The 14745-nt window shown below is 38.2% G+C and overlaps 1 protein-coding gene across 3 annotated transcripts in view; it reads left to right on the top strand.

The window, feature by feature from the left end:
- The first annotated feature begins 708 nt into the window (after positions 1-708).
- The window catches only part of MTX2 (metaxin 2), a 62073-nt gene continuing 48036 nt past the window's right edge, over positions 709-14745 (top strand). The window contains exons 1-2 of one of the 3 annotated variants that reach the window (XM_087435423.1): positions 710-935; positions 10182-10245. In XM_087435423.1, the coding sequence (XP_087291549.1) occupies positions 10242-10245 (4 nt within the window). In that variant the 5' untranslated portion in view covers positions 710-935; positions 10182-10241. Of the gene's footprint in view, positions 936-10181; positions 10246-14745 lie in introns of all 3 variants that reach the window. The other 2 variants (XM_087435424.1, XM_004426659.3) reach the window with 2 other exon arrangements.

Below are 14745 nucleotides of genomic sequence, written 5' to 3' on the forward strand. Positions count from 1 at the left end.
AGGGCCAACTAAGGGACTTGAGCGTCCATGTACTTTCGTATCCGCTGGGGATCCTGGAACCAATGCTCCGCGGATACCGAGGGATAATTTTATCTTATTCTCCAAGATAAGCTTCATTTCAGGTGTACAGAGCTGAAGGGCAAACCGTCTCTCAGTTTAGACGCTGCTCAAACCCCCGCACTGGCAAGCATGTTTGAATCAAGAAGTAAAAACTAATGTTTATGGACTAATCAACTTAGCAGTATAGTAGAACAGAGGAAATTAACGTGGGCTTGAATCTGGGCCTGAGAGGACTCCCTGAGCAGGCAGTTCAAACTCTCTCAGTCTGTTTCTTGAAGCGCACAATGGCGATAATATCATCTTATTGGGTTGTTGACAAGATGAAGTACAATGCTGTGTATGTTTTTAAAAGTGTCTGGCATCTAGTGTGCGCTTAAAAATGTTACTTGCTAACAAAATTCTCGCTTGCAGAAAAGATACTAAAACCCTCCGGGCTTACCCGGGCTGACTCCTAGGCTGGAGTTCGAGTCGCCGGGAACCATGCCCCCTACCCCCACAAACCGGCAACAGCCGGGAGCCTAGGACAGGCGGGCCCCGCGTCCCGGGGCGGAGGGCGGAGGGCGGAGGGCGGAGGGCGGAGGGCGGAGGGCGGAGGGCGGAGGCGGGGCCAGCGGGAGCGCACGCGCGCCCCTGTCAGCTGCGCCGGAAGTTCCTGGCGGGGCCTGGCAGTAACCTTGGGGTCTTCGCCGCCGCCGCTGCCGCCGCGGTGGACTTTGCGAGTCCGTGCCTCAGCCGGTGCCTGGTCGGTTATCTGCTGGGAGCCGCCCGGGTTGCGGAGGAGGACGCCGAGGGCCGTAGGGAGCCGGCACCGCGGGAGCAGGCCCGCCCAGCCGACATGTCTCTGGTGGCGGAAGCCTTCGTCTCCCAGATCGCAGGTAGCGCGCGTGGCTGCGGACCGAGGGGGGCGGCGGGCCGGCGCGGGGAGCAGCGTGGGGTTAGGGCCCAGCTTTCCCCCACCCTGCGGCATTAGGTGCTGAACCCAGGCCCGGCCATGGAGCCGGGCACGGGGTACCAGCTTCGTCTCACGGATGAGAAAACTGAGGGGCCAAGGTCACCCGCAGAGGCAGGAGTTCCGTCTGCTTTTGCTGGGCGGTGCTTTGTCCCGCTCCCCATTCGGTCGGGAGGAGCTGGGGTGCGTGGAGGAGGCCGTGGGTTGGGATTCAGGTGGGGGGGGCGTGGCCACAGAGCCGGGCATCCGAAGGCTTCAGTGTAAGAGTGGGGGCAGCCTCGGTCGTGGGACCTGAAGTTTAAGGTGATTGTCACTGAGTCGCCCTTGTTACCTATTGTCATTAAGGGGCCACCGAAGTTCTGGATTCCTCTCCAACTGACACAATACTACCATTTGCTAGGTCTCTAGGATTCATTGAAACATCTTTAAATCTAAGTATACTTTTTAGAAACACCTTTGATTTGATGGATTGAACATGACTGATGTAAATAGAGGTTTATAATATGTTTTCTGTTATTGAGGTTCTTATTTACTTCAGCGAAAGAAATGAAATATTGTTGAGAAAGTAGAGACTAGACGTAGATATTGTAGTGTAGGTTGGTGGGTAATAGTTAATCTTTAAATGGAGTTAATCTTAACTTCCCAGCAGTATTTTTAGTATGAGGACAGTCAAGAGACAGTCACTAGGATAAATAGGTACATTTGAAATAAGGGAATGTTTTGGAAATGGAAAGTACTGAATGTGTCATAAAATTTGCCAAAATGTTTTTCGTTGCATTGCGTTTGTGTGAACATACATTTCTTTTTTCCTTTTTCACTTAAAATACATTCTTTTCCAGAAGAGAGGGAAGCTCCCACTAGATTGCCAGCTTCATAAAAGCAGGGATCATACTTGTTTTGTCCCCCATTGTGTGTGTCCTGAGCACCTGTCAGTTGGTGCTCAGTAAATATTTGTGACCTGAATCAATAAATTATTTTGAGATTTTAACCAATGATTATTTCTTTTCTTTTCTTTTCTTTTCTTTTCTTTTTATTTATTTTATTTTATTTTATTTTTTAATTTTTTGTTTATTGCAGTAACATTGGTTTATAACATTGTAAAAATTTCAGGTGTACATCATTGTACTTCTATTTCTGCATAGATTACATCATGTTCACCACCAAAATACTAATTACAACCCATCACCACACACATGTACCGAATTATCCCTTTCACCCTCCTCCCTCCTCCCTTCCCCTCTGGTAACCACCAATCCAATCTCTGTCCCTATGTGTTTGTTTATTGTTGTTATTATCTACTACTTAATGAAGGAAATCATATGGTATTTGACCTTCTCCCTCTGACTTATTTCACTTTGCATTATACCCTCAATGTCCATCCATGATGTCACAAATGGCTGGATTTCATCATTTCTTATGGCTGAGTAGTATTCCATTGTGTACATATACCACAGCTTCTTTATCCATTCGTCCCTTGATGGGCACTTAGGTTGCTTCCAAGTCTTGGCTATTGTGAATAACGCTGCAATGAACACAGGGGTGCATGTACCTTTACAAATTGGTGTTTTCAAGTTCTTTGGGTAAATACCCAGCAGTGGGATGGCTGGATCATATGGTAGTTCTATCCTTGATTTTTTGAGGAATCTCCATACTGTTTTCCATAGTGGCTGCAGCAGTTTGCACTCCCACCAGCAGTGTATGAGAGTTCCCTTCTCTCCACATCCTCTCCAACACATGTTGTTTCCTGTCTTGTTAATTATAGCCATTCTGACGGGCGTCAGGTGATATCTCATTGTAGTTTTGATTTGCATTTCCCTGATAGTTAATGATTTTGAACATCTTTTCATGTGTCTGTTGGCCATCTGTATATCTTCTTTGGAGAAATGTCTGTTCAGGTCTTTTGCCCATTTTTTAATTGGGTTGGTAGTTTTGTTGGTAAGATGCATGAGTTCTTTATATATTTTGGAGATTAAGCCCTTATCAGAAGTATGGTTTGCAAATATCTTCTCCCAATTGTTAGGTTGTCTTTTCGTTTTGTTGATGGTTTCCTTTGCTGTGCAGAAGCTTTTTAGTCTGATGTAGTCCCATTTGTTTATTTTTTCTATTGTTTCTCTTGGCCGGTCAGACGTGGTGTTTGAGAAGATGTTGCTAAGACTGATGTCGAAGAGCGTACTGCCTATGTTTTCTTCTAGAAGTTTCACAGTTTCAGGTCTTACATTCAAGTCTTTAATCCATTTGGAGTTAATTTTTGTGTATGGTGTAAGGTAAGGATCTACTTTCATTTTTTTGCATATGGCTATCCAGTTTTCCCAACACCATTTGTTGAAGAGACTTTCTTTTCCCCATTGTATGTGCTTGGCTCCTTTGTCAAAGATTAGCTGTCCATAGATGTGTGGGTTTATTTCTGGGCTTTCGATTCTATTCCATTGATCTGTGTGTCTGTTTTTGTGCCAGTACCATGCTGTTTTGGTTACTACAGCTTTGTAGTATATTTTGAAATCAGGGAATGTGATACCTCCAGCTTTGTTCTTTTTTCTTAGGATTCCTTTAGCTATTCGAGGTCTTTTGTTGTTCCATATAAATTTTAGGATTCTTTGTTCTATTTCTGTGAAAAATGTTGTTGGAACTTTGATAGGGATTGCATTGAATCTATAGATGGCTTTAGGAAGTATGGACATCTTAACTATGTTAATTCTTCCAATCCAAGAGCACGGACTATCTTTCCATTTCTTTGTGTCTTCTTCAATTTCTTTCAGAAATGTTTTATAGTTTTCGGTGTACAGATCTTTCACCTCTTTGGTTAAGTTTATTCCTAGGTATTTTATTCTTTTTGTTGCAATTGTAAATGGGATGGTATTCTTAATTTCTCTTTCTGCTACTTCGTTGTTAGTGTACAGAAATGCAACTGATTTTTGTATGTTGATTTTGTATCCTGCAACTTTACCATATTTGTTTATTACTTCTAAAAGTTTTCTGGTGGATTCTTTGGGGTTTTCTATATATAAAATCATGTCATCTGCAAATAGTGACAGTTTCACTTCTTCCTTTCCAATTTGGATCCCTTTTATTTCTTTCTCTTGCCTGATTGCTCTGGCTAGGACTTCCAGTACTATGTTAAATAGGAGTGGTGACAGTGGGCATCCTTGTCTGGTTCCTGTTCTTAGAGGGATGGCTTTCAGTTTTTCACCATTGAGGATGATATTAGCTGTGGGTTTCTCATATATGGTCTTTATTATGTTGAGGTACTTTCCTTCTATACCCATTTTATTCAGAGTTTTTATCATAAATGGATGCTGTGTCTTGTCAAATGCTTTCTCTGCATCTCCAATGATTATTTCTATTTTTACGTTTCAAGTTAAAAAAAAGTTAGATTATTGATTTAATATAGATTGCTGCTGTGTTAAAAAAATCAACCATTTCATGGTGTATGTTGATATTGGTATACTGTATGCCTGTGTCCCAATGTGTGATTTCTTTTAAAGAAAAAATGATGAATGTCTTTTAATAAGTTTGGAATTTTGCTTCAGTTAGTGAAATTTAAGAATTTCTAGGAATTTTATCTGCCATCTTAGCTATTTGTAATGATCTGTTACTTTAGGAGGAGGCATTTAAAGATGGATAATTTAATAAATGGTGTTGGGACAACTTATAAGTCCTAACACCACAAGAATAAATTCCAGATGAATTAAAGATCTAAATGTAAAGTAAGAACGAAAACCAAATTGTAATAAAATAATTTGGAGAAAATATAGGAAATTATTTTAATAATCTTGGGTGGCAGAGGAGGCCTAAGCAAGACACAGAATCCAGAATCCATGGGAGAAAAAATTGGCAGAGTTGATTGTAGAAAAATTTTAAAAGCTTTGTTTGATGAAAGACTTAAATTTCTGCAAATTAATAAGAAAAAGACAACCCAACAGAATCTAAGGTAAAGGATAGGAACAGGCAATTCACAAAAGGGGAAATGCAAATGGACGATGAACATATGAAAAGATGCTCCCTGACACTAACAGTAGAAAATGGTTTTTCCGCCTAGTCAGATGGGCCAAAGTGAGTATGATAATTTCTAGTACTGACAGGGCCCTGGGGAAAACAGTTACCCCCAAACTATTGGTGAGTTTGTAAATTATTACTACTTTCTGGAACTAATATAGCAATATTTATTAAGATGCCATCCTTTGACCCATAAATTCTTCTTCAGGGAACTTATCTGATAGAAATTTAAGTACCAATATTTAAAGAAATATACAGTGATGTTAATTGTAGCATTATTTGTAATAGCAAAAAACTAGAGGTGTCCTGAATATATATTGAATTATGGTATGCTCACATTATTACAGATACTAAAAATGAAGAGGTATACCTGTTAAATATATTGGCTTGAAAACTATGAATATCTTAAGTAAAAACAAGTTATAGAATAATATATATATTGTATGAACCCACTGTTGTTAAATAAATAAACCTTAGTAAACATGTATGTGTATATAAGCAAAGAAAAACAGAAGAATATTGAACTAATTTTAACTAGTAATTTCAGGGTAAGGGAGATAGGGCATTGGTGGAGGGTGAAGGAACTACATTTCTGAATTGCTTGAATTGTTATAGTGAGAATATTTTAGTTTTGTAATTTAAATGATTGTAATTTAAAAAATTTAAAAGATTATATTTTGGCCAGCAGGGAGAAAAGGATGGCTAACATACAAGTTTATATGAAACCCTCTGTTTGACTTGTGACTTATAAGTGTGACTCAGATCCAACAACTATAGAGTATTCCATTTCTGGCAATAATATGGTTTTCTTGGAAGAGATCAACCTCAAGAGATTAGAAATATATATATCTACATAGTCCTATTGTAACTTAATAAATAATTTTGAGTCTGTTTTTGTGGTTGAGAGCTCTAATTTTTAGTGTATTTAACAGTTTGCTTATTATTCTTCCTTTCAGTGGGTGTGAGCCAACACAGTGTTTGGTATTTCTTTTGGAAACATTTAAAGACATCTTACATCTTACCTGTGATATTCATGAAGTGCCCTCTTTGAGAGCCTTATTTATAAGGACATCTTTTTGGAAGCCTACTCTGAACTCCCCAGTTTAAGTGGACCACTTCTGTCTCTTTACTTCCTGTGGCTCAATGGCTTATTCTCTCTGTCTGCACTGCTGTTACCTTAGTTCAGGGCTTTGTCATTTCTCGGTTGGATTATAGTAGTAGTTTGTGAATTGGTTTCCCTGCTTCCAGTCTGACCTCCTTCCAATATGGTCTCCACACTGCAAGCCTCAGTGGGTTTTTGTTTGTGTTGTTTTATTTTTATTTTCCTAAAATGCAAGTGTGACTCCTCTTGTGTTAACACCTTCATTAGTTCCCATTTTCAGAAAGTGGAGTGTGGCATGTAAGACCCCCGTAAGTTAGTCCTAGTCTGTCTGTCCAGCCTCATCTTTTGTCCCTCCTCCAGTTGAACTCTCGCCTGTCTAAACTATTTGTAGTGTCCATCTTTGGCACGTGTTGCCTGAAATGTCCACTTTGCTTGGATAACTCGTGTTTTTCCTTTAAGACTCTAGGGGCGTTTTAACCTGTAAGTCTACATGACATTTTTTCCTGTCAAATCAGAAAAGTTTATTGGTTTTTTTTTTCTTTTTTCTGATAATAATAATGATACATGGCCATTGTAGAAAATGAAAACAATCCAAAAGAATATAAAGAATAGAGTAAAAATCACCTAAAATTTTAACACCCAGATTAAGACTTTAAATTCCCATCCTCGTCATTGAAACTTTGGTGAGCAAAGCTGTCTTGTTCTCTCTGCCTGAATTAAAAAAAAAAAATGATATAAAATATGCATACTTTTGTAACCTGTTTTGTCATGTAACCTATTGAGATCTCTTTCTGTGTCTATGAATAGAATCATATATCATCATTTTTAAATGGTTGCATAGTATTTCACTGTAATGAAGAAATCATAATTTACTTATCTAGTCTGATTCTGGTGGATATTTAGGGTGTTATATTGGTTTAACCAGAGAAGCACAGACACACACAGACACACAAGGAATTGGCTTATCCTGTTCTTGTGGGGGTTGTCCAGCCGAGTACCAAGTCTCCAAGGCAGACAGCCAGGAAGGGGAGATCTGGGAGGACAGAGGAGCCCTGTCCTTCTGTAGTAGGTACTGCTTGCAGTGTCTGATCTCAGTGAGGACTTAGGCCTTCTGTTAAAGGGCTTTGAACTGATTAAATCAGGCTCACCCAGGATAATCTCCCTTTTGATTAATGTAAAGTCAGCTGATTAGGGATTTGAATTATATCAGCAAAATCCCTTCACAGCAGCACTTAGATTAGTGTTTGAATAACTGGGAGAAGGTGTTTGTATGCTACAGAATGGCTGTTGCCTCCCTTCTGTCTTCCTAGCGCCTGCTAGAGAATGTCCCTTGTAGCTCACGCTAATCAGAAACATAGTAGAAAGTGAGTTCTGGCAAATGTAGTTCCATCTAGCCAAGTTGGTGCGTCCTAAAGTCATCACAGGTATATATGATTTTTCTCTGATGTCAACAGTGCTCGAATAGACATACTGTGTAGTTTCTTTGGACAGATTTCTTAAAGTGGAAGAGGATTTTGAGTTGTTAACTCGTTAATATGGAAAGGAAGGGTAAATTATGATTTTGAATTAATAGCTTGGATCTCTAGATGATGATATGCTAGATTTAGAACTTTAAAAGAGGGATAAAAATAGTCCTGGATATTGAATGGTTTTCAAAATCTTTTATAACAGCCTTTGTGTTTTAGATTTTCACCTGCTGGTGGTGGTGGTTGTTTTTTTAATGGCAAGATTTTCCAATATACTACTTGAGTTTCTGTCTTAAAATTTTTTTTTTTTACAGTCAGTTGGGTGTGAATATATCCTAGGGGAGGATTGAGTAGCCCAATTTGGGATGTGTGACCATAGTTGGAGCAGTCACTATAGCCAGAAGGATGGAGTACTGTGATGGACAGGCCTGACTCTCTTGCCTGTCCTTGTGGCAGGAGTGGCTCCAGGCTTTGGGGCTCCACAGTGCCACCAGACACACACAAAAGGAGAGAGGTGCTGAACGCTGAAGAGCAGGGTTCTCCCACGGTGTTGATCTCTTCCTTCACCTTGTGTTCACACTTCCTATGGACCTTGGAATGAGTCAGACCAGGGTTCTTATTCAGCTACTTGCCTAATGTGTGACCTTGAGCAAATTACTCACCTTTTAAGCCTCAGGTTTCTTATTTGCAAAATGGTGAAGATAATTATAGATTATTTAAGGATGATGGGAAAAGATATAAAATGCTTAGCATTGTGTCTGGCACATCATAAGCACTCAGTAAGCATTCATTAATATTTTTAGCTATTTACCTGTCAGTTTTTCTCTTCTACTAGGTTTTACCTCTGACTTCCTGTGTGAAGATACAAATTTGGTAAAGTTTTCAAAAGTTATTTGTAAATAGAATACATAATTTTTTTCAGTAATATGAAACGTTTACAGTTACTAAAATTATTAAAATTACTCCTATAACAAATTATTCTAAGATATTTGTTTCAAGATTATATGTTAGATAAATTTCAGCCATGTTAATCTTCATTATAAAATTGAATCCTTGGTATGGGTCATGGGTATGTATACTCTGAGTCTTTTTCAGTGGAGACCTGTTTATTAGACATTGCCAAAAAGTTTTAGCCTTAAAAACTTAGCTGATAATTATCTAGTTACTGATAATAAGAGTAAGTGTCTGTTGTTGAGCCACTGTGCTAGATGATTTTTATATATAATTGCTAATATTAACAATTTGATCCTCTGAGATAGGTGTTATTCTTGTTTTATAGATGAGGAAATTGAAGCTCCGTAAGGTGATAAGAGTATATTAGGAAGAAGGTCATTGGAGTAAGACAGAGGAACTGAGTGTTAAGCTCAGCTCTGCCTCTTACTTATTCTGTGATCTTCGGCAGACCTTTCTAGGCCACAGTTTCCTTCTTTGTAAAAAGGGGGTAATATATTTTATAATATATATTAAGCTCCTAGTGTAGGGTGGTACGTAATAAACGTTCTATATATGGTCGTTTCTGTTATCACTCTTATTGCCCAAGAGCCTTTGAGGATGTTACCTTTGTTATGTTATCCCATTACTATTATAGACAGCAGAAAATGTCCAAAGTGTCTTTATTTTTATTAACTTCTATACCATCTTTTCTGAATGATTTTATTACTTCACCAGTGCCTTGCTATATGTTAAGCCTATCGATGAATTTCATCATACTGTAATTATTAATCTTTTGAAATCAAGGCAGTATCATTTCTGTTCTTTATTTAGAAGCTCAGTAAACTATATAAAGGATGAAAAAAGAAGACTTGGAATATTTCATTTATCTCACTGTGGGCATGTGGGTACTTAATTATTTAAATTTATTAATAACTTCATTCTAGCAGTAGCATTAATTTATAGTATGATCTGTGAAAGTAGTTTTATGGGCTCCATGGAACCCATAATATGTAAGCATCTTGAAAATAAGTGTAATCAAAACAGACATGTTTAAAAAGTTTTGTTTTTATATCAGTAATAAAGTGTTTTCTATTCCATCCCTCTTCCACATGAGTACTGGGAAATCTGGACTTTAAAAGCATTTCGGAAGGGTTCTAGAAGCTCAAAGAAGTGGAAAACAGGTTAAAAGTTCTTTGTAAGATACAAGTGATGCTGTTGCTCGTGAGGTTTATTGAGAATGAAGAAAATGATAGGCCTCTTATGTTTGCTTGTCTAACTATCTAATGATAATTGCAACAGATACTTGAAAAAATACAATGCATTCAGTTCTTTTGTTTTTGAAAATAAAAATATTTTGCTAGTTATTTATACTCAGTGTTCTGTGGATTCTCCAGTATCGAGGAGGCACTGAGGAGTTATTGAGAAGTTATTGAACTGACCATCACATTTCAGAGAGTCTTCATTCATATTAGTCATATGAATGGTGCTTATCACCTTGTAAAGTTGATGTTGAAGGGACAGATGGAGAAGCAAAACAAAGATAAAATAGGTTATACTTCAAATTAGAGGCAAAGTACAGTTTATTGACAGCAGTGTGGCCTGTTTTATTTTATCCCATTTGTATTCATGAATAGGTTGGAAACCAAATTCTTAGAGGCAATGTTTTGTTGTCTTTTAGGAAACTTGGATGTGATGTTAAGATGTCTTGAAAGGCTTGTTTCTGATCGTGAAATACTACATGAGTAAGCATAATGCAAGTTTTAATTTTCTTGTATGCTTTATTAAAATTCCATACTCTGAAATTACATGATTTTTAGTTTTTAACTTAGAAGACTTTGGTGATGGGTGCCCATAAAATTTGTCAGTCTTATTTCCATGAAGACTTTTGAGTTATTAATGTTAGCCCAAGCCTTCCATAGTTGAATGAAAATTGAAAGAAAACATCATCAAATTTCTTAGCATTTTTCAAACATTTTTGAAATTTCTTGATAAGCAGTGGGACTGAAGATATCAAATGGAGATGATTATTAAATTCAGGCTTCTCATTTTTTTGTTCAAAGATAGAAGTTATAATATTCAGCAAATCCAGCTATAGCCATTTATGTGTAGAAGAGAATTATTTGTCTTGCCAGTAAGAGAAATGCATGTTTTAATTTTTTATTGCTTTGTAAATGATCCTGTACTCTATTCTTGAACACTTTTCTTATTTTTGTACGTTCTATAAATGAATCATGGTTTTGAACTTTTCTACATCAGTAATAAAAATGAAATTTGGTTGGTTAGTAATAAAAGAAGGTTCTTTTCATAAAAACAATCATTTTGTCATGGCAATTCCCATTAACTGTAACTGTGTTAGCAAAATAGAAACCATAAAAAGCATTTCATTGTGCTTATACACTTAGCTATGTTTTTGTACTGATTATATATTTTTATCTCTAAGAACTTTTTATAAGCCAAAGAAGTTTCTTCATGACTTAACTTGCCTTTGGATTTTTAAAAGACTTGTGTATCTTTATGCTAGTGGATATAGTATCCTTATGTATTATAAGTGAATTTCTCACTCATATGGCCTTGCATTACCTGGTCAAAGTAGAGCACTGACTAGAACTTCATACAAATACATTGTATCATTTGTTAGATGTGAAAAGGCTGTCATTACTCTAGCCTTATTTCTCTAAGGTAACATTGACAGCTGATGCTTTAATGATCTGGCCTTTTGTTGACCTCCTTTTTTTTTTTTTTTTTGAAGATTTTATTTATTTATTTTTTCCCACCAAAGCCCCAGTAGATAGTTGTATGTCATAGCTGCACAACCTTCTAGTTGCTGTATGTGGGACGTGGCCTCAGCATGGCCAGAGAAGCGGTGCGTCAGTGCGCGCCCGGGATCTGAACCTGGGCAGCCAGCAGTGGAGCACGTGCACTTAACCGCTAAGCCACGGGGCCGGCCCTGACCTCCTTTTCTTTTGATTACTAGCCTTTATTTAGGAAAATGTTTTGGCATCATAAATTATAAGTAATGTTCCTAATTTTCTTATTTTATAAATTTAAAAAAGATACATCAATAAGAAAATAGTGTAAAAATAAAAATTACTGTCTATGTTTTCATTAGGTATTGTTATCATTGTAAGTTTTACTATTCATCAGTTTAACTTTCTGGTTTGGCTAGTGGATGAGAACTAGTTATGTGATGTTAACTGTTTAAGTGGTAATTGATATTTGTTCTTTAGTTAAGATTGTGAATTATTCTTGATGTATTTTCTCTTCAAATAGAATTCTCTTTCTTGCCATAGTGATTTTCCTGTAGCATCATTTGGTGGCTGTTTGGAGAAGGCAAAATAATTTTAATATTAAAATAAATATTTAGAAAGGGAGCTGTGTTTTAGAAATCATGGAGTGCAGTTTAAAGACAAATATAAAGTATGTTTTCATTATTTACTGTTTTGGATTATGTTTGTATCATAGGTAAATGACTTTACAGGTTTGCCTTTTATAAGAGGATTATGGTAAGGTTTGAGTTTAGCTGGCTTAATTAAGTCATTTTTCTCTTGAATTCTCTTTTTTTCTCATTTCCTGAGTAATGTAGCAGCTGCCGTCAGACCAGAGTTTATGGTAGAGTTAAGCCATTGTAGTCACTGGTTTCCAAATTGTGGGGACTAGAGGCCAGGGAACCATGATGTGGTCAGGAACCTGGAGAGTGAGATTTCAGGAAGGTGAAAGTTTCAAGGTAATGGGTTAATAAGTGGAACTGACTGGAGGGAAGGGGAAAAGCTCAAAATCTATGCCTGAAGCAGGAAAGTGGGATTTATAAATATAACATGGTCAGGAGTCAGTTTGGTAACTGATTTAGATGAACAGAGGGAATTCTGAGGCTTCAGATGATTCAACATTTAATTCTGTCTTTGATGATAAATCTGTGACTAATTGTTAACTATCAAAACTATGCCTGTTCAGTTACTGTTGTAGTGTACAAACCACACACAACTCAGGGTGTAAAACAGCCATTTTATTATGTTCGTGGATCCTGTGGGTCGGTAATTCAGACAGGCCACGGGAGGAATGGCTTGTCTCTACCTCACAATGTCTGGATCCTCAGCTGGAAAGACCCAAAGGTTAGAGGTGATCCAACAGTTGAGGGCTGGAAACATCTGGAAGCATCTTCACTCACATGTGTCTGACAATTGATGCTGGCTAGGAACTCAGCTGGAGTTGTCTTCTAGAATACTTACACGTGGCCTCTCCACGTGGCCCGGGCTTCCTCAGAACCTGGTGGCTTCAGGGTAGTCAGACTTTTAGTCAGTTCCCTAAAGGCACGTATCCATGCTAACAAGGGAGAAGCTGCATCACCTTTTATGACCTTTCCTTGGAGGTCTCGAAGCATCACTTCTACCATGTTCTGTTGGTCACAGGAGAGTTACAAGTCTGCCTGGGTTCAAGGAGAGGGGAATTAGACTTCTGCTCTTGATTGAGGATGGGGGGTGGTTGGTGAGGTTCTAGAAGAGCTTGTGGGACAGGAGCTATTGTTGTGGCCATCTTTAAGAAATATAATCTGCCACAGTAACCAAGGTGGTAATGTCCTGGTGCAGAGGGCTTAGCTGAGTCTGTTTTAGTTACAGCTAGGAACCGACTGGTCCCACTCATGACCTAATAGAGGTTCTAAAACGGGATCCGGGTGGATGGGAGGTGGGGGTGGGTAGAATAGTGTATAAGAGTGGTAGGGTGGTATTGCACATTGCATTCAGCTCTCTGTGGAGCTATCAAAAACAAGCCACGCTTGCCTTGCATTGCGCTTCCCACCTGCATGTGCGCGCCTGCACACACACACACACACACACACACACACTCTCCCTTTTTTCTCACCAAAGGCCTGTTTGTAAAGGTTGAGGATAGCTCTAAGGCCAGTATGTTTTTTAAACACTCCATAGATGATTGTGCGCCTCTGGTTAGGAGCCATTGAACAATTTGGAGAGAAAGTGAGTTCATGAGTTTGCACTGTTGCATTTAGTACACATTGTTGAGATGTTATTATTCCTTAATTTGGTTTGATGGTTTATTTCCAGAGTTGTAGCAATTTTTTGCTGTCAAATATCTTTCAGGCTTTAGATAGCAAAAGACCTACTTGTATTTTCTACAGAATATGTTTATTTGTTGGGTTGAGTACATGATTTGCACTAGGTGCTCTGCTAGGTGCTGGGGTACAAAAATGAGTAATACAGTTCTTGCCTTTGATGGACTTACATTCTTGTGCAGAACACATCCATTGAAACAGATAATTTCGATATAAAGTGGTGTGTCAATGCTAATTTAGGAAGGCTTTACTGAGCATTTTACCTCTCGTCTCTCAAACTGGATTAGGGGTGTTCGATTTTTTGTGAACATCTCAACTCCTCTCCCTGCCCCTCACCTTCTGTCTGGCACGGTTCTGATTATTTTTTGGACCCAGTTCAGATTTCATCTCCTCTTGTGAATTCTTTCCTAACTTCCTCAGACAGATTCAATTATTTCTTCAAGAGCATTCCTATAGTGCTTTATATGTACTTCTGGTCTGATGCTTATATTAATATTACTTATTGATTGAGTACAGTCTGTGAGCTAAAGACTATAAATGGCACTTACATAATTTATCTGATTTTATTCTTCCAACAACTTTACAAGGTAGGTAATATTTCCCCTTTTTACAGATAAGGTAAATGAGGCAAGAGGAGGTTAAGCAACTTGGCCAAGGTCACTCAGACAAGAAGTTGTGGAGTTGGGAGGGAACCCAGGTATGTCTGACTTCAAGATCTGTGTTTTTCTCCTACACCACCTGTATTCACTTATTGTGTTGTAAATGGTCATGTGTATCCCATGCCCCTGACCCACTCACCAAAATTAGACACTAGAGAGCAGTGACAGTTTTATAGTCATCTTATTATAGTCCTTGGCGTATTTTGGAAGTTTAATAACCTAGTTTGTTCAGTTAAACGCCTCTAATGTATTTTTTTCTATGTCTCTGAGGATTTTCTACCCCTGTGTTCCTATTCATGAAGGATTCTATGATGGTTAGGCTTGTTATCTTATTTCTTGTTTTTTTTGTTCTTGAGGAATCTTGCAGTTCTGCCATGATTTCAGGAGATGTAATGAAGGATCAAATGCTCTGTAGAGGATCATTTGTTTCATGGTGACCTGGGTGGGGTGAGAGAGGAGGAATAGAATTTTTTGGTTACCTAGCTTGGTGTGAGAGAGTTAGCATATGTAGAGTACTC

The sequence above is a fragment of the Ceratotherium simum genome, chromosome 9, assembly GCF_057802395.1.
Source record: "Ceratotherium simum simum isolate JZ-2026a chromosome 9, ASM5780239v1, whole genome shotgun sequence".
Taxonomy (NCBI): domain Eukaryota; kingdom Metazoa; phylum Chordata; class Mammalia; order Perissodactyla; family Rhinocerotidae; genus Ceratotherium; species Ceratotherium simum.